This window comes from Neomonachus schauinslandi, chromosome X, assembly GCF_002201575.2.
Source record: "Neomonachus schauinslandi chromosome X, ASM220157v2, whole genome shotgun sequence".
Classification (NCBI taxonomy): domain Eukaryota; kingdom Metazoa; phylum Chordata; class Mammalia; order Carnivora; family Phocidae; genus Neomonachus; species Neomonachus schauinslandi.
Genome location: NC_058419.1, coordinates 109,151,258 through 109,172,483, shown reverse-complemented (window position 1 = coordinate 109,172,483; position 21,226 = coordinate 109,151,258). Strand labels below are relative to the sequence as shown.

Here is a 21,226-nt window from a genome sequence, read left to right as displayed (position 1 = left end):
TTAATCCACAGAGCAATATAACTTGCTAATTAAAATAAAATTGACAAAAGCATGAAAATTAAAAATTGATAAAATGTTTCCAGTTTGAATTATCTCCATTAATAATAAACTGTTACCCTTAGTATCTTTCTGTTTTATAGAATCCTTTCTTTCCACATAGCAATGTACTTATATCACATGTCATGAGAGGTTTTCATAAGTGGAAATCTTCGTGTCACAAGCAGTTTTTCTTTACTCTCACATTGTTACTATGACTACAGAATACTTACTTGGGAGGCAGTATTGCACAGAGTGATTAAGAGAACAGGTTTTGCGATTGACAGACCTGGGATTGAATTTTAACTCTGCCAATATCTGTGTGGTCCTGAGCAAGCTATTTATACATTCTGTGTCTCCATTTTCTCTTCTTTAAAATGGGGTTAATAATAACTACTTTAGAGGTTTATTGTAAGGGTTAAGGTCAATAACTGATGTAAATTCCCTAATACTAGGCCTGACACAGAAGCCCTCTGTAAATGATCATTATTATGACCCAAGAATGACAGTTCCTGTTTCACAAGGGTGGTGATTCTTTTTTTTTTTTTAAGATTTCATTGATTTATTTGAGAGAGAGAGAGGGAGACAGAGCACTAGCAGGGGAGGGGCAGAGGGGACAAGCAGACTCCCCGCTGAGCAGAGTGCCTGATGCGGGGCTCGATCCCAGGACCCTAGGATCATGACCTGAGCTGAAGGCAGATGCTTCACGAGCCACCCACCCAGACACCCCCCAAGGGTGGTGATTCTAGTTATCCTTCTCAACTACTCACCGCTAATCACTCTCCTTCCTACCTTACCACCCCATAGGAAAAGAGGAAGCACCTTATGGGATCCTGCATAAGATTCAATCACTTCCTTCCTTTAGAATCTGATACGTATGATATTCTTTTGATGAAACATTGATTCTGCACAACCTAATGAGTTTGACCTCTAAATTCCACCCCCCAATTACTGCCTTTTTATTCTTTGATTGCTAATTTATTAGCATGCTTATTATTTTTAAAAGCACACTTATTTTTGAGTGCCTGTGGAAGCATTTTCAGTCAATATAAAGTCAGGTTAACCTTATTGACGGAATCCAGAGCAAACTCACCCCACTATACTCAGAGATCCCATGTTCATGCAGTGTCTCATTCCCATCCCACTCACTTCACAGTTGCTCTCTCATGCAGCAGAATGTACAAGGCTACCACAAACAGCACACTTGTTCATTTCTTGTGCGCTTATCTCTTGTAAGTGGAAGAGATCTTGATTTAATATTTAGTCCCATTAGCATCTTACCCCACTTCCTCATATTTAGACCTTTTTTTCTGCCAGTGGGCAATAATGAGAAAGTAAGGCAAAATCCTTTTCTTTGTAAAATATTTAAATCTCAAAGACATTTATTTATTTAAAAATTAAATATGTGAAAGTAGCTATCATTTATCCCAAGTATTTCTAATTGCAAAGCACCTTCTTTTCTTATGTATAAGAAAATAAGCTATTGGTTTGACTAGTCAGTGCAGAAATGTTGGGACTTTGCAGAAAATTACAGTAAGAGGAAGTTGCTATATTGCAACAAGAGAGTATTTTGATTGCAAATTTTTCCATAAGTGTGGCAATTTGCAACTTGAGAAGAATTTAATAGTAGCTGAGCTTTCAAAATGTAACACAGAAACTGTCATTTTCTTCCACAATTAAAATAAGTGCTTCTGAAAGTTTCAGTGTAAGAATGACCCAAATTACCCTCCCCCACACTTCCTCATCCAAAAGTGGGGGGAATGGAGTTTGAACAGAACATCTGTGGACAAAATGAAAGATAAATGGTCTTTTCAGGCAAATGTCTGAAAAGGGGATCTTTTATAGCCAAACAGAATACTATTGCATGCATCGCCATGGTTAAGTAGAGGATCAACAATACTTTCATAATGGCCTTTTATTTTAGCACATTCTATTTTTATGGGTAGAATTATGATTTCAACACACCCATTCATAATTCATCATACAATTATTTGCATATATATCTTTTGACACAGATTTAATGTCCTTTTGCCAGCCACGTCTTGAATTCAAATTTAAACTATTAAGTGCACTAAGATTGTCTCAGTGCGAGTAATGCTAAAGGAGAGTGGATAAAAAGAAATATTTCTTATCTACCAAAAGAAATGAACTACAAAAGAACAGACCTATGCGTGGCTTACTGGAGAAAAGATACCTGGCTTGTTTATTTCCCCTGTTGAAAGATTTCTTCAGGTTAAAACAGTCATCTGATTAAGACTACATCCTATGCTCTTTGCTGATGGTTTGCTCAACTCCCATTCACTCAACCAGTATTTATTGAGCACTTCCTCTGTACTAGGCCTTGTTCTAGGCAGAAGATGAAACAGTGCATAAAATAGACAGAATTCCTCTTTCATGCCATTTATATTCGGAGGGAAAGCTGGGTAATAAACAAGAAATATAAGTACTTTTAGTAATGCTGAGTGCTAAGGAGAGAAATGAAGCAGGGAAGGGAAACAGGAAGTATTGAGGGCAATGAGAATAATAATTTTAGATAGGGAAGCCTGGGAAGAATTTACTAAAAAGGAAGCATTTGAGTTATGATCTGAAGAAGTTAAGGGAGTAACCCACAACAACATCTGAGCAAAGACCAACTCAGACAAAGGGAACAGCAAGAGTAAAAGCCCTAAGAGGGACCTTTGCATGCTGTAGCTACAGCAAGTGTGGCTGGAGCAAAGTTAGCAAGGGTAGGGGCAGGAGGCAAAGGGGCCAGGCCATACAGGGCCTTCAAGGCCATTGCAAGGATTTCGGCATTCACATTCAAAGTGGGATGAGAAGCCAGTTGAAAGTTTTGTGTAGAGGAATGACATGATTCAAATCATATTGTAACGAGATCACTCTGGCTCTTCTCTTAAAAATAATGTAAGAGCAGAGGCACGGAGGACAGTGAGGAAATACTTCAGTAATCCAGGTAAGGGATGATGGTAGCTCAGACCAGGGTGCTACTAGTCGAGGTAGTAAGAAAAAGTCATATTGTAAACATATATTGAAGACAGAGCTGATATAGCTTGCTGGTGGACTGGCTGTGGGATGTAAGAAAGGAGTTAAGGTTGACTTCAAGATTCTGGATGGGAACTCCTCTGGGGGTGGGGGGAAAGGAATTGCTATTTACTAAGGGACAGAAGACAGGAGAGGAGCAGATTGATTGATGGGTGGTGGATATCATAAGCTCAGTTTTGTACACATAAAATCTATTGAGTTAGGAAACCTGCAGCTCAGTCAAGAAGTCCTAGCTAACGATATGAAGTCATACATTACCCAAGATCAGAGTTTGTAGATTTTCTTAGGGAGAAAGTTCAAAGAACTTTCGTCCAGATGTTCACTACAGTAAACAGAAAGTATTAGTGAGGGCATTAAAAAGATTTCACTGAGGGGCGCCTGGGTGGCTCAGTCGGTTAAGCATCTTGGTTTCAGCTCAGGTCATGATTGCAGGATCCTGGGATCAAGCCCCATGTCATGCTCCTCACTCAGCAGGGAGTCTGCTTGAGGATTTCTCTCCCTCTCCCTCTGCCCTTCCCCCTGCTCGTGCTCACTCTCTCTGTATAATTAAATAAATCTTTAAAAAAAAGATTTTATTAAATGATAATTTAGGAAATAAGGTAAAAATACATTTTCAAGGCAGTTAATCTTCACAAATGCTTACAAAGGGAATCTATTTTTGGTGGTCAATAAGCATCATGAGCTTATGCTTTAAATACACATACACACTCACACACACATACACAGACACTCACACACTCACCCTACTCCAAACACATAAAAGGTAATGATCAGGGTCAAAAGCAAGATCTAGTCTCCAAGGACCAGAAAAAAGAACAAAATTGCTCAGTGTTAAATGGGAACTAAAGCCACATAGCTGGTCGGCTCTGAGTCCAGAAAGAGATAAAGATGGCTGGGAGTCCGTTATAATGGGTATCAGGGAACAAATGACCTGCAGCCATGTCAGGAAACTGAGGATTGACTTCACTGAGTGAAACCAACTGGGAGAGCAAGCAGAGCTTCCTCGCCCATGAGTGAGGAGGTTGAATAAAAAACAGCCACTGACCAGAGCTCTGACTTATACTTGGGTGATTCTTTCCTTAGTAAATACAAATTATGGAAAATCCACAAAAGCACTTAAAATGAATTTTGAAATAACAACAGGATGATTAAGAACAGTGCATAGTCAAAAGAGCCAATACCAACTAAACATCCTGGATATGTAAAATATAGTCAGTGAAATAAACACTCTACAAATAGGATAAACCTAAAACTGGATGCAATAAGAGAGAGAATTAGGAAATTAGAAGACATCAGAATGAATTTACCTAAAAAACGTTGCAGAAATATGAAAGTATAAAAAATATGAAAAATATATGGTTGATAAATTGAGAGGTGTCAACATATGTCTAGAGGGAAAAAAAGAGACTGCTAAAGACCATTTGAAAACATAATGCCTGAGAATGTTCAGAATTAAAGCAATAATACCTTCAAGGACAACACAATGAATGTGAAATAGGATTATTTAAAAGAAATTATAACTTATACAATTGCAGAATATCAGGGATAAAGAGAAAAATATTTTAAAAGCTACCGAGAGACTAAAGACAACTTGTGACAAATGACAGAGTAGCCACAGATGTCTTCAGAGTAGCAATAAATGCCAAAAGAAAATAAAGTAATATATTCAAATTGCTGAGGGAAAATGATTTTCAACTCAGTATTCTATGCCCAGCTAGGCTATTATTCGAGAGTGAAGGATTTTTATATTTTCAAACGTAAAAATCTAGAAGAGTTTGCTACTCACAGACTGTTATGAAAGAACTTCTAAAGGATATACTTGAACATGAACCTGGAAGAAGGATGATCTGAAGCTAATAAGAAAAATACAAAAATAAAATATATTGTAAATTTCCACTGTCATGAGAAAAGTATTCATCATCATGAAAGCAAAGATTCCAGGCCTCTCTTTTTTTTTTCAGTCATAGCACCTTATATGATCTGCTGCGTTAGCCATTGTAGTCATGGGTCTGTTCTTAGTGTCTTGCTTATGTGAAATTTTTCATGATATCATTAGAAACTGAAAAAAAAAAGTGATACCGATTGTCATTCAGAATGAAGAATTCCATCAGTTCTACTAGAAAAGACTACACAGGATTATAAATTTGCAAATCAGGAGTGTCTAATCACCCCGTCGCTGATGACATGAGGAAACCTTCACTGTCAGGAGCTTATTTATGCATATGAACAATTTTTAATATAAGTTTGTAAGGACTCTTTTGAATATGAGGCTTTTTCAGGGGTCCCCAAGATCACCCAAATGTTCTGTGATTCACTAGAAAGACTCACAAGACTCAGCATGTAGTTCTACCCACGGCTAAGATTTACTACAGTGACACAGCAAGGAGGTATAGTCAAAGCAGTAAGGAAAAAAGACACCTATGGGATCTGGAGAAATCTATGTGCAGGCTTCCAATGCTTTCTCCTTGTGACAGATCCTGTGGAGTGCATTCTCACCCAAGCAGCAAAAATGCAGTCACATGTATATTGTCTCTGCCCAGGGAAGCCCATTAAAGACTCAGCACCGAAGACTTTTATTGGGTTGGTCATAGAGACATCCTCTGTCTAGCAACTACAAAAATTCTAGATTCCCCAAAGAAAAACAGGTGTTTAGTCCCTGGGTGGGCAAAACAGTCTTGTTGCTTAGTGAAGCTCATGTCAGTATAGGGAACTGTTTACCAGCCAAATTCCCAGATGGTAGCTGAGGGCCAACCTTGCAAGCAGGCCCCTCTGAGATAACAGCCTGAAGCCTGCTGTATTAATTCTCTTCTAGAGCCCTATTTCCTTAACTGTAATTTTCATTGCTTTCCCTATTACTTTCAAAAGCATATACTATGGACTCTGAGAAACAAACTGAGGGTTCTAGAGGGGAGGGGGTGGGGGGATGGGTTAGCCTGGTGATGGGTATTAAAGAGGGCACGTTCTGCATGGAGCACTGGGTGTTATGCACAAACAGTGAATCATGGAACACTACATCTAAAACTAATGACGTAATGTATGGGGATTAACATAAGAATAAAAAAAAAAAAGCATATACAGTTGACCCTTGAACAACACGGGTTATTCACTTATATGTGAACTGTATGGGTCCACTTATATGTGGGGTTTTTTTCAATAAATATATTGGAAAAATTTTTAGAGATTTGTGACAATTTGAAAAAAACTCACAGGCAAACCACATCACCTAGAAATACTGAAAAATAATAAGAAAAAGTTAGGTATTGTTGTAAGTATATAGTACATAATACATAAAACATATAAAATATAAGTTAATCAACTGTTCACATTATCGGTAAGACTTCTGGTCAACAGTAGGTTAAGCTGTTTAACAGTAGGCTATTAATAGTTAAGTTTTGGGGGGAGTCAAAAGTTATATGGTTGGTGCCCCAGATCCCCACCTTGTTCAAGGCTCAACTGTAGTTCAATTCATTTTTTTATTTTAGAAAATGTCATGTCACACAGAAAAATAATAAAATCTCTTAAGATAATTTCATTGTAATATTTTTAATATTTACAAAAGACATCTATGGCTTTGCTTCTTTGAATGTTGGATAAATCTATATTGCGTGCCTAGGAGTTCTTGACTTTCAACAGTATGTACACTGATTATACTCTGCAATCACAGTCAGTATAAAAACACATCTATGGGGAAAGAAAAGATAATTTTATTAAAAAGAAAGCCTGGAGAGCATAAAATATATTTTTGTGTAGATTTTAAAGTAGACCTCCCAGATCTAAGAAATAGCATGCAAAAGGCATAGGAGTTACCTTATATAACTCAATTCTTTCAAGTTGTCTGTTATACATATAGCTCCCTAAAAGTAAACCACCCCCACCTTTGTCATTTTTAAGAATAATGAACTGTAAGATTGTAATGAGTACTTGTGGAAACACGAAAGGAAAAAAAAATCAGTAATTTTATAGACAAACAATTTAGGGAAAATAACTATGTAAATTACCCATACTTGAGCACACTGGCCTGAGTTATTATTTGAGCTCTTATTTTGAAACAAAGAGCACTCAAGAAAATCAACACAGCATAATAGGTTTTATCTTTTGTTTCCTCTCCAAAATTGATTATGAATTTCTGTAGCCATGTGTCCTGCAAAGTTTTGTAAACACACACACACCACATACAGACATGTTTCTATTGCTTTAAAGGTAATTATTTCTGGGTTATGCTGTACATCAGCAAATTATCTGATCCTTATCTTTAGGACTGGTATCCGTCTGTAATACCATATTCATGAGAATTAAGTAAACCATATACAAAACAAGAAAATTGCTATATAAGTAGAATGTTATTTTATGAACAAAGATACCAAATAAGAAAGTATGTCACAGAATACAAATGTATTGTACAAAACCAAGACCAGTGAATTTTATGTAAGCAAAATCCAATTACCCCTTACAGGCATACCCTTCTAAAGAGAAAGAGTTTGTTACCTAAAATTCATTTTGAAGGAGTATCTGTGAATTGAAATTACACATGCTATCTCTGTACCCTGTTAGCTAGCTAATCATGCGGACATAATTAACCTCATTATACCCGTGAACAACAATGTAGCTTAGTAGACTGTCTGACTAGAACCAGTGATTTGTAGTCATTGAAAGCTAGACCAGTCAATACAGTTGCGGGTTTTTCTCCTAAAACATTAAGCTTTTCTGGTACTTAGCATAGAGCAGACAGGCGGGTTTAGCTGAGAAGGTTGTTTAGCTAGGCAAGTATGATGGAGAGAGCATGGTTCAATATAATGATTATAATGATGTCTCATGAAAACTGAGGGGGAAAAAAAGGCACAGAAGGGTGGTAAGGCCGACAAATTGGATGCCTCAGTGAAGATTTTCTAAAAATGACTGGGTTGGAGCTATTGGGCTACATAAAATGTCAGTAATAGAGGCAGTGGTCGGGGTGTGCTTAAGATAACAAACCTGGCCATGGGGATGGGTAGCTGAGGAGAGGAGAAGTAAAGATCATTGGAGATGAGGTACTAACATGACTTACACAAAGATTACTTCCCAGTCCTAGTAACAGAAGTAGGTATGACAAGAAAATATTCATTCAAGTGCTGGTGGCTTATGGAAAGGAATGAACTTCAAAGTAACAAGTGAGAGTCCTGTTTGCCTGACTACTTCATAAGCCCTTGTGAGAAACAAATGAGATATTGCCTGGGAAAACACAATAAACCCATAAAAAAAAAAAGGGTAAAAAGTAGTACTGTATATATATATAAGAGTCCTGAGTTTCACCAGTGCTTCCTGCTCTGCTTTCTCTGCCTACAAAAGAAAGACAACGATAATATCCTCTCCCGCTTCATGGTTGATTAGAAAGTTAAGTGACATGATCTATATGAATTTGTTTTGAGTCTTTGGAAAAAGAAAGTACTTTCTCTGACCTGGGTTCAGAGTCATTGTTCAGCTCTTGAGAGTTCTGTGCAGCATTCTGGCACTGCAGATGGCACCCCGAGTGTCAAATAACATTCTTCCCATCCTTTGATTTCAGACATTTCAGCAGTCCTCACTGCAGCACAAATCAAAGAAGAAAAACAAAGGTAAGAAAAGGAAGTGAAATGAAATGAAATGAAATGAAATGAAATATATAGCTGCTTAGTTTGCACTGTGATAATCACCAGCATACTTCACGCATCCTCTCTTGCCTGAGCCCATTGTGGTTCGGAAGATCACAAACCCCTAGCAAGAACTGCCAAGACCAGCTTCTCTTTCAGGTCAATTATGATGAAGGGGTACCTTTTACAATAAATGGTCTCGACTGGTTTTGAGACTGGGATTACACACTCCTGATTCCATTGCATGTCACTTAGGTGGGGGGAAAAGTATTAAAGATTTCCATAGTTTTCTATTCTGGTACAGTGTGAAAATAAGAATTTTTAAGGTTAAGTACCCAGACTTATCTTTATGAGCTATAGATTAATCTTCTACCTTCACACTTGTGTAAAATTTAAAGAGCATTTTTACCTACTATGATCTTTAGGTCCTATAGCTGGCAAGAGCAAAAGAAGAATTTCTTGCAAAGATCTTGGCCGGGGTGATTGTGAAGGTTGGCTTTGGAAAAAGAAAGATGCAAAGAGTTATTTTTCACAGAAATGGAAGAAATACTGGTTTGTCCTAAAGGATGCATCCCTATATTGGTATATTAATGAGGAGGTAAGACAAAGGGTTTTGTTTTCTCATCCATTTTTCTGTCTTTAACCCAAAGAATCACCATTTGAGGACTTAAATTTTAAAATCATATAACCACCTTAATCCTTATTCAGGAGAGTCCTGCTAGTTATTTTTTAATCTGCCTTCTTAAAATGATTGTATTTTGGGGTTCTGGAAAGATAGTTGTCTCAATTATTCAAATGTGGCAACATATCTAAAACACAACACATAAAATTCTGTGTATCTAATTCAAAATTCCAAACTAATTCCAGCAATAGCTTAACTAGAAGGATTATACATGGAATTTGAAATAGATTTTTAAATGTCTCACTTTTGCTCAAAGTTTTAAAATTTTTTGTTTTCTTGGGGGAAAGAAGTTATTTAATAATTTAAGTAAATTAAGAGCACATGAATTTGTTTTTCTTAAAGAATACGTGAACTGGGAGACTAGTTTTGAAAATCTGCAAGTATTCATTTCATTTGGCTCATTTGAGGGATGGGGGAAAGGGAGTGTATATAGTATATTTAAATTGTTCTTATGATTTCCTGCTTCATTTGCAGTAAACAGATCTTTATCCAGAGTAGTTATATCATAACCTACCACAAGAGTATACGTTGATATTTCTTTGACTCTGCATTTACTTTCATTCTTTTGCCATACCCATCTATCAGTTGACCTTATTAAGATTTTTTTTACAATAATTTCTATTGTTAACTTGTTTTCTCAAAAAATGGACATGGTTTAATATAGTGTGCTGGCTAAATAGTCTTACAGGAATACTGTCATGTTAAGACATTCATCAATTTGCATTTGAAGATTAATTTTTGAAATATAATTTAACAACATAATTATGCTTATTATTATAACATAAAATGTCTAGAGGAGTTATGTTTGTTATGGTTAAGAGAATAGACTTAACCCATCTGAGTTACTAAGCATCAGTTTCCTCATTTGCTAAAAGGGGGAGTAATAATAGTACCTAGCTCACTGGGCTATCGTATGGATGAAATGAATCAGTTCATGTAAAGCCCACTTAGAACAATGGCTGGCATACACTCAGTACTCAGTAATATGCTGTTAGTAATATTTTTCAAATTGACCTCATTTCATTTGTAAAATCTTAAAGTAACATTTTGCTATTTAATATAAATGCCTATAGAAGGATTTGGTTATTTTCTGCACTTTTGATATTATTTGTGCCAATCACACAATTACCTAAAAAGTCTTCTGTTTCACTAAGTATATCTTATTTTAGATATAAAAAACAATTTTACCAATATTTTCATTTAACATATATCAAATACTTTTTATATGCCAACCAAAGAGTATCAAAATACAGTCTTCGTTTCTCTTTAAGTTCACTTGTAGATTTGTCTGCTGTATGCTATATTATATTCTATCTTTCAAAATGTAAGAGAGAAAAAACTGAGACCCTTTTTTATTGAACAGTAGCTAAGTTTCAGAGTTGTTACTGTGTTAGCCTTGTGAGAAGTGAATGAATAATTCCATAGTATATATTATAAGAATAACAGTGTGATTTTTTAGGAGAAATGTAAAAATCCCTCATCACATCATTATAGGAAGATCATATCTACCCTAAAAATGTTTTAAATTGTTTAAAATTTAGAATTTTTAAGTTAAAGACATCAAGGTTGATATAGCAGACGTCAAAGTTGAAAAAGAGATTTGAAACTATTGTGTTTACCCCAAGGTTGGAAGAAAAAAAATACTCACATATTGAAAAATATTGAAAAAGTTATAATACTCTCTTTTTTATAACACACATTTCAGTCACTATCAGTAATAATCAGATTTTTATTAAGTTTTACATTTATACATACATACTGAAAGAATTGAGAATCTGTATTTTTTTTTTCTTAAGATAGCAGATGGGGGTGTAATCTCACTTGAACTTGATATGTAAGGAGCCATGAACTGGTAACAGCACAGATCAAAGTTTGGGGGAGTAAAAGTCTGAGGAGCTTGGTCATGACCATGAAAGGGACAACAACAATGAAAGGATTTAGCCAAAGGTAGTCTTAGCCTAGTTGGAATAACTTATATCTAACATAACATTTTGGGTAATTCTCCTATCTTGTTTTTCCTTGCCACATTAGAGAGACGAGGATTTTATGGATTTCATTCAAATGTCCAAGTAGAAAATGACTTTTATATATATAGCATTCATAGCAAGGTAGATATTTGAAGATCAAATTAACTTATTTCATTTATAAAATCTTGAATACACAGCATATTTATTTTTTAATTTTATTATGTTAATCACCATACATTACATCATTTGTTTTTGATGTAGTGTTCCATGATTCATTGTTTGCGTATAACACCCAGTGCTCCATGCAGTACGTGACCTCCTTAATACCCATCACTGGGCTAGCCCAACCCCCCACCCCCCTCCCCTCTGAAACCCTCAGTTTGTTTCTCAGAGTCCATATTCTCTCATGGTTCATCTCTCCCTCCGATTCCCACCCTTCATTTTTCCCTTCCTTCCCCTAATGTCCTCCATGCTATTTCCTATGTTCCACAAATAAGTGAAACCATATGATAATTGACTTTCTCTGCTTGACTTATTTCACTTAGCATAATCTCCTCCAGTCCCATCCATGTTGATGTAAAAGTTGGGTATTCATCCTTTTTGATGGCTGAGTAATATTCCATTGTATATATGGACCACATCTTCTTTATCCATTCATCTGTTGAAGGGCATCTCGGCTCTTTCCACAGTTTGGCTGTTGCAGACATTGCTGCTATGAACATTGGGGTGCATATGGCCCTTCTTTTCACTACATCTGTGTCTTTGTAGTAAATACCCAGGAGTGCAATTCCTGGGCCAAAGGGTAGCTCTATTTTTAATTTTTTGAGGAACCTCCACACTGTTTTCCAAAGTGGCTGTACCAACTTGCATTCCCACCAACAGTGTAAGAGGGTTCCCCTTTCTCCACAACCTCTCCAACATTTGTTGTTTCTTGCCTTGTCAATTTCTGCCATTCTAACTGGTGTAAGGTGGTATGTCAAAATGGTTTTGATTTGAATATCCCTGATGGCTAATGATGATGAACATTTTTTCATCACACAGCATATTTAATTCAGGTTTGATGAAAGACTTTTTTGGAGGCAGAAAAGGAATTGAATTAGTAAACTTCAATGTATTTTACATCTGAACATTAAAAATTATAGAAAATTATGAATGGTGAATGTGGGCTGAAGCTATTTTATATGTTATGGAAGTATATGTACATTCTGGTGAGAAAATTACTTATAAAACATGTTTCACTTTGACAATTTAAAGAATTTTCTATCTTCATTCTAATATAAGGAGTTTTCAAAATTTCTGTGTATATCTTAATTTGTAGTACTCTAAATGTTCAAAGTATATCTTCAGTTTAATGGAATATAACAAATAAGAGTGGAACTCTAATCTCTAAAATGTCAAATTTAAGAAATTAAATGAAAAGATTTATTATATAAATTTTTAAGGCATAGTTATATAGTATTATCAGCTTCAACCCTTTGTGTATAATACCCTAAATAAGACTGTTGCCTCTTCAGGATGAAAAAGCAGAAGGATTCATCAGTCTGCCTGAATTTAAAATTGATAGAGCCAGTGAATGCCGCAAGAAATAGTAAGTTGATTTTATCTGGGGAGAGGGAGCGAAAGGAAGTTTTTTTTTTTTTAATTTCTAGCTTTTAAATTATAGGTTGCTTGTCTAATGCTTTCAAATTGAGATAATAAGAAAGCAGTTTTGTGGGCAGAAAATTGAATCTTTTAGTGATTTCTGTCATCATGGCAGAAGCATTATATATATGAACTCAGGTTAGATGTTGAGGTAATTTTACCCATAAAAATTATTTGGTTCTAACTTGTTTCCCAATTTGAAATAAAATAAGTGTACTTTGTTTCCTTTTGCAGTGCATTCAAAGCCTGTCATCCTAAAATCAAAAGCTTTTATTTTGCTGCTGAGCATCTTGATGATATGAACAGGTAAAATGTTACTTAAATTTCAAAGCACTTAGAAAGTCAGTTAGGCTTAGAATTCTAAACTTTCCACATTAATGTTAGAGAATAATGTCACTGTGACCGATCAGTTTAAATAAAATGGACTCAGGCATAGCTGCATCTAGCCTTAGCTAATTTCAGAGAACAGCATTTTAAAGATCAAAATGAACTTGTTGACTGTTTATCAAGTTTACCAAAAATGTGCCTGAATCCATATATAGACCAAAAAAAAAAATCCACTGTAAAAAAAAAATTTTTTTAAGTCCATTTCAAGAATGTGTCTTCAAACTTATTTCCAGGTTGGGGGAAAAGATAATCACCCCCCAAAAAACTAACTTTTCCAAGTGCTGAGTATTTATGGCACAACATCCATCTCAATTATTCAGTTCTAAGCAAAGTTAGTATTGCTTTTTGTCATCTTTCTTCTATCAGTGGAAAAGATTATACTGCCAAATGATTAGATGGCTACATGGTTATTTGGGGCTGCTGGGAGGGAGGGAGAAATATATATATATTTTACATATACATATTATATATATATATATATACATATATATATATATATATATTCCCATCATCTACAACATTCTGCTCCAGGTTTCCACTTTAGCTTTTATGAATTTGATGCTTTCTTCCTTTTCCTTCCTTTCCCCTCTCGTTTCTAGATTCAGAGAAACTGGATTTAAGATTCAGATTTTTCCTTTTCACAGGTCTTCCACAGGTCTTGCATATGACCTATATAACTTGCCAACAGTTAGGGAGAGGCAGCATAGCGTAGTGATTAAGAGCATAGACTTTAGGGGCGCCTGTGTGGCTCAGTCGTTAAGCGGCTGCCTTCGGCTCGGGTCGTGATCCCAGAGTCTTGGGATCGAACCCCACATCGGGCTCCCTGCTCAGCGGGAAGCCTGCTTCTCCCTCTCCCACTCCACCTGCTGTGTTCCTGCTCTCACTGTCTCTGTCTCTGTCAAATAAATAAATAAAATCTTAAAAAAAAAAAAAAGAGCATAGACTTTAGAACCAGACTGTCCAAATCCCAGCTGTCGTGCTTACTAGCTGTGTGACCTTGGCTATAGAACTGGACCAGTTTATGCCAGGTATTGGCCTCTTGAAAAAGATGGACATAGGGCGCCTGGGTGGCTCAGTTGGTTGGGCGACTGCCTTCGGCTCGGGTCATGATCCTGGAGTCCTGGGATCGAGTCCCTCATCGGGCTCCCTGCTTGGCAGGGAGTCTGCTTCTCCCTCTGACCCTCCTCCCTCTCATGCTCTCTGTCTCTCATTCTCTCTCTCTCTCAAATAAATAAATAAAATCTTAAAAAAAAAAAAAAAAGAAAAAGATGGACATAATAACCATCTCCACCCAGGGGACTATTGTGAGGAGCAAATGAGCACACATAAAGGGCTTAGAACAGTCCCTGTTCAATTGTAAGTGCTGTTTAAGTGTTTGCTGGCAATATATATTCCTTTTATATACTTTGGACTCTTAGCCCATTTACCTTTCTTTGTGTGTCTCCAAAAAATTTAGTATCCAGATTTTTTTTTAAAGATTTATTTATTTATTTGAGAGACAGAGGGAGCAAGAGTGGCGGGGGGGCGGTGCAGAGGGAGAGGGAGAGGGAAAGTCTGAGGCAGACTCTGCACTGAGTGCAGAGCACCACGCGGGGCTCAGTCTCACCACTCTGAGATCATGACCTGAGCTGAAACCAACACTCGGACACTTAACTGACTGAGCCACCCAGGCGCCCCAGTATCCAGATATTTTTAGGCACAAAATGGTGCAACTTTATAAATGTGCTTGAGCACACTAAATGAACACTTGATATGCTTTTATAGATAATCTTGGTTTTTTGACACGTGGGAGTAAAGGCACGGTTTGTCCAAAGCAAGGAAATGAATACAAGGAAATGGCAAACAAGTGTTCAAAACACTTGATAAAATATGTTATTATTGGGATGCCTGGGTGGCTCAATGGGCTAAGCGTCTGCCTTCGGCTCAGGTCATGATCCCAGGGTCCTGGTATTGAGCCCCGCATCAGGCTCCCTGCTGGGCGGGAAGCCTGCTTCTCCCTCTCCCTCTCCCTCTCCCCAGCTTGTGTTCCCTCTCTCTCTCTGTCAAATAAATAAATAAATAAAATCTTTTAAAAATATATGTTATTATTAATAAGAGAACTGAGTCGGGCGCCTGGGTGGCTCAGTTGGTTAGGCGACTGCCTTCGGCTCAGGTCATGATCCTGGAGTCCCGGGATCGAGTCCCACATCGGGCTCCCTGCTGAGCAGGGAGTCTGCTTCTCCCTCTGACCCTCCCCCCTCTCATGTGCTCTCTCTCATTCTCTCTCTCAAATAAATAAATAAAATCTTTAAAAAAAAAATTTAAAAAAAATAAGGGAACTGAGTCTTTCTTGTACTTCCCATAATCTTCTTTTGATTTATGTTACCATCCTTGAAATTTCACACTAGGCAATTAGAATTTGGAGAGCCTTTTCTCCTTAATTTGTTCTCAAAATGAAAATGTTCATTCACATGCTCATGGGGTGAGGGGGCAGGTTGTAATGCTCTATTTTGTGTTTTAATAATTTTATAATTCTACTGTTCTAGTTACTCACTATCTATTTTATTGCATGTTGAACTCAGTGCCCTTGGGATGAATATGAAATGTTTACATCATGACCAAACAGAATTAGTGGTAAAAATGAGCATTATCCCATCTTACAAGATGGATACACTAGAACACAATCACCTCTATCTAAGAATTAGCATAACTTAATTACTCACAGAACATGTTAATCAGGGTCTTTTTAGGTATAGAAAATGCCTTTTTATGAACTATAAAACCATTCCTGGTCTCCACTCCCTGCCTTGTGTTAGCAATAACTTCAAAAGTGTGTCATGTCACTATTCTTCCCTAATACTCCTATGGATGTATCTGGTTCAGGATCTCATAGAAGAAGCTAAACCAAATCCATGTGTTTCATTTTGTTTTTTCTAAGTGATGAATCAAAGGAAAAAAAATGGATGAGATCAAATATGTTATCTCCACATCATACATTTAAGAGTGCTGTTTTATGTGAGCCTTGTTATGGTATGCTATAACCTTCAGAATTATGTTGTCCTGAAATACTGAATCTTTTTAAAAATTTAAGTATAATGGACTTTTATTGCTTTTTCTTTTTTTATAATCATATTCCCAATGTGTAATTTGAATAGGCAAATTTTTAGAAATTACTTGTTAATAGGAGGAGTGCCAGTGCTGGAAATAAACAGAGGATTAGTGGTGGGAGAGATGCCCCCCAACAATTTTGTTCAGTAGCCTGATCGTTACATAACAGCAAGATAATCTGGGTGTTGGTTCATTCCATATATAATCTTTTAAAGGAATGTACCTAAGTCTTCAAGAGATTTTATATTTATAATATCATAGTTATGCTAATTATAATATAAATATAAGCTTTATCTGGTTATTTCTTAATTTCCAAAGCACTAGCATATGTATTTTAAAAATATAGTGTGAGTTTTGACAGGACCTAGTAATTGAAATGAAAAAGCACTCCTTAAATTTAATTTTCTTGTATAAAATATCTGCATGTGTGTATACCGAGAAACACACACTCATACATATACCCAAATTTACATATACCCATCTATACATACATATACACATACCCAAATGTATGTATATATACATATATATACACATGGAATATTAAAATCTCACCTTCTATTTTCTGAGCAGCTATAAGTTTGATTGTGAGGTAATTTGCAAAAACACTTTTTGAGGCCCCCACCACCATCCATCTGTTTCCTCCTCAGAAATGAGCACTGAAACATGAAAAAAAAATTGCCAGTCTTTGTGAAATCTGTGGGAAGAAAACAAAATATCGTGTTTCTCAAGTATTCTGAAACTTATTTACTGAATTCATTTGGCCTGTATATTCCTTATCATGTCAGCACATATGTCCTTACAATTGTGAGGATTCACCCATTTCTCTTTGGTAATTACTTTTTGTACATTACTCCCATAGTTCTTACTCATTTTTTTCCTTCTCAATACATTATTCTCTGAACACTTGACAACTTCATGGGAATGTTTCCTTTAGGCTCAATATCCTCATACCTATATTATCTTGTTTTAAAACATTAGTGTTGGGGCGCCTGGGTGGCTCAGTCGTTAAGCGTCTGCCTTTGGCTCAGGTCATGATCCTGGGGTCCTGGGATCGAGCCCTGCATCGGGCTCCCTGCTTGGTGGGAAGCCTGCTTCTCCCTCTCCCACTCCCCCTGCTTGTGTTCCTGCTCTCACTGTCTCTCTCTGTCAAATAAATAAAATCTTAAAAAAAAAATGAGTGGTACAGTAAGGTGCTGAATGTAGACCTAATATTAAAGCACTTCCCCATCATTAAATTCAATGCTTGTATCCCTAACCGGTTTTTCTTAAAATAGCCTCCCCCCATTCCTAGCACCTTTGACTTTCTAATTTTTCACCTAGCTATTTTTGTAAATGGCACTTGATAATAACTTGACATATGTTTATTTGTATCCCTATTTATTGTCTGTTGCCTTCACTAAGATGTAGGCTCTGTGAAGGCAGATGCTTGGTTTTGTTTCTCTCTACGTCCTTGGTGCTTGGAACAGGACCTTGCAGACATAGGTTCTCATTAAATATTTCTTGACTCCGTTACTGCATATATATCTGCTGTTTATAATGGCCTATAAATACCAAATTATACTGCAACAAGTATATAGGTCAGCCTCTTCAAGCTGCGGTCTTAAGGACAAGTTTATCCAAGACAGCACCAACAGCAGTGTGGTGTTCAGCCTTTTGTGCGTGCACACACTGGCCTGAGTAAGCCACACGCTTTCTAAAGAGTTTTTATCATGAACAGAATTTTTCTTCCTAAAAGTAGTCGAATTTTCAATTGTCTTGTGACATTTAGCAATTCTGGAACTCACTGAAGGCAGGAATTATGTCTTATTCATTTTTGTGCCCCCAAAACATAGCTCATTGTTCAGCATATAGCAGGCACTTAGTAAATTTGTTGAACTGAACAATCAAGGAAGCCTCTTTTTAGTTTTCTGATTCATCTCATAAAGACCTCATTGTTCTTTAAACTCCTGACAAAATGAAATTTCACTGATGTTTTTTAAAATAGTCAGTATGAGGTACTAGATTAAAATCTAATAATACATGTTCCTATAGTGCTATTATCATCATTTTCACCCAAAAAGCACCAGACAAGTCTTTCTCAAGAGTGCTAAAAGTTGTCTTGCAGTACAAATTCAACCCCTTACTCACTACAAATGACCTGTAGACTAAATTTTAATTTTGACCTTTTACTAGTGATTAGAGTCCTTTTTAAGGGTTATTTATCATGAAGTTGACTTCTTATCATTTGTAATTTTTTGGAGTGTGTGAGTGTACTCTATGCTACTGAATTTATTTGATCAATCTTTATTTTATTCCCTTTCTGTTCCAGTCCCTTCTTCACTTCCCAAAAATACTTGAGGTGATAATTACATTGTAATTATCAAAATAAAGTTGAGCTTTAGGTGACTTATTCTTAAAATTAAAGCATAAATTTCCATGGATGTGATTTTGTCAGTGAGAGACACATATTTCCTCCCTTTTCAAGATATTCTAAGAATCTGCTGCACAGTGAATACCACTGGACATAAGTGCTGTAATACATGACTCACTTCAAATCACATCGTCTTCCATCTGACACAGGAGATAAACTCTTGGGAGAAAAATTTCTCAAACACAATTTTTTCTTAAAAATATATCTTGCTCAGATTATTCCTCAGTTTAATGATGTTAACTATACTATGGTTTCCAAATTTATGGTAGTTTGGAAGGGGGGGGTTCTTCCTTAATTTCTGAGTTGGGAAAGTATATGGATCATAGCTCAGAATGGACCAATGGGAAAGTGTCAGGTTAATTTAAAGATTTTATGATTTGATAATCTGACGCAGTGTAAGCTGAAATAATGAACACAGGGAGAGATCTGGTGGGACAAAAGATGGAAATTGAAACAATGCAGGCCCCTACACTGGCAATAGCAGCACTACTGAGAGAGGAAAGATTTATTTTTAGGTTACTGTTGTGCATGGAAATAAATTTTCAGGATCTGAACAGAGGTTAAAATTATGTTTGTTCATTTTGTCTTTAGAAAACCTAATACCCTTGTATTTAGAGACAAAGTTCCAAAGTACTCCTGACATGTGTTTCCCCCTGGATCACTAAACTTAAATGACCTTCATCAAAACTAATATTTCATAGTAAAATTTATTTTGACAGGCAAGGTCCATAACTTTCTCCCTCATCAGTATATATTGTATGATATTAAGTAACTGTAAAAGAGCATTTGCTCTGAAGACCCAATCAGCAGTGATATTTGGAGTGCTTCTAAATTGGGAGCAACAGAATTAATAGGGATCTGATCATCTTAAAACCCTCTATATTACAGATATGAACAGGTTTGCCTAAGACTTTTCTATCAAAATAGCATCTTTAGTGTGGGAACAATTTGTACTACAGCAAATTAGAGCTCATTGAAGACTCCATGTGTCAAGAGTAGCAAAGAACACATCTTTTATGTAGAATTATCTCATATATTCTTAAACATCTTAAAATAAATATTTTTATTAAGTTTTGTAATTTTGGGGCTCCTGGCTGGCTCAGTTAGTCGTCCAACTCTTGGTTTCGGCTCAGGTCATGATCCTCAGGGTTGTGAGATCGAGCCCCGCATTGGGCTCCATGCTGGGCTTGAAGTCTGCTTAAGATTCTCTCTCTCCTCCCTCTGCCCCTACCCCTTCCCTCTCTAAAAATAATAATAATAATGTTTCTTATTTTAATTCCTGTTTAGTTAATACACCGTCTTATTAGTTTCAGGTATACAGTGTACTGATTCAGCAATTCTTTACATTACTCAGTGGTCATCATGACAAGTGCACCCTTAATCCCATTCACCAGCCACCCCCCCCTCACGTACCTCCACTCTGGTTACCATCAGATTGTTTTCTAGAGTTAGGGGTCTGTTCCTTGGTTTGTCTCTCTCTTTTTTTCCCTTCATTTGTTTTGTTTCTTAAATTCCACATATGAGTGAAATCATATGATATTTGTCTTTCTCTGACTGACTTATTTCACTTAGCATAATACTCTCTAGCTCCATCCATGTCGTTGCAAATGGCAAGATTTCATTCTTTTTGATGGCTGAGCAATATTCCATTGTATATATGCCACATCGTCTTTATTCTTAAAATAAATATGTTTAAGAAGTAAAATATAAAAAAATTAAGTTGCAATATTACTGATTTTAACATTTGTTTTTTACAGGTGGCTTAACAGAATCAATATGCTGACTGCGGGATATGCAGAAAGAGAGAGGATTAAGCAAGAACAAGGTAAAGGAATATTTTTTTTTTTAGAGTCATGGGGTTTTTGTTTTGTTTTGTTTTGTTGTTATCCTATACAGTGATTCACTACTATCATTTGAATGAACATGCAGTCACCAGCCTATGGTTATTTCTCTTCTGGGCACTTTGAATCCAAACCATAGCATCTTATAGGTAAGGTCTAGTAAACTAAACAGATGGGGAATAAACTCTGAAATTTTTGGAGCACCTAGTGTGGAGTTCGTTGCTGTCTCTCTCAGTCTTTTTTTCAAAGGAGGAAAAAAATCTGAAAAAGTCTGTAATTGAACCTAAATATTGGCCAAAGTTCAGGTCCTTATTGGTGCATTGTGTTTTTCTGTTTAGCAGTTTCATAGACATTTTAATGGACTTTTATGCAAAGAGCTCAGATGGATGACCCCTTCTTCCATAAATTATCTCAGTTGGTTATGTTCTTCGGTTCTGTTCATCTGTTACTCTGTGATCTTATGGAACTTGCCTCGGTATTGACCTCAGATTTACAAAAGACAATGTCATTATGCAAAATTAAAATTT

At 36.3% G+C, this 21,226-nt stretch overlaps 1 protein-coding gene across 4 annotated transcripts in view; it reads left to right on the top strand.

Annotated features, from left to right (window-relative positions):
* The window catches only part of CNKSR2 (connector enhancer of kinase suppressor of Ras 2), a 273,654-nt gene that overhangs the window by 202,263 nt on the left and 50,165 nt on the right, over nucleotides 1-21,226 (top strand). For all 4 annotated transcript variants that reach the window (XM_021682287.1, XM_021682283.1, XM_021682276.1 and 1 more), the window contains 5 exons: nucleotides 8,618-8,666; nucleotides 9,107-9,279; nucleotides 12,845-12,918; nucleotides 13,206-13,277; nucleotides 20,616-20,683. In XM_021682287.1, the coding sequence (XP_021537962.1) occupies nucleotides 8,618-8,666; nucleotides 9,107-9,279; nucleotides 12,845-12,918; nucleotides 13,206-13,277; nucleotides 20,616-20,683 (436 nt within the window). The remainder of the gene's footprint in view (nucleotides 1-8,617; nucleotides 8,667-9,106; nucleotides 9,280-12,844; nucleotides 12,919-13,205; nucleotides 13,278-20,615; nucleotides 20,684-21,226) is intronic.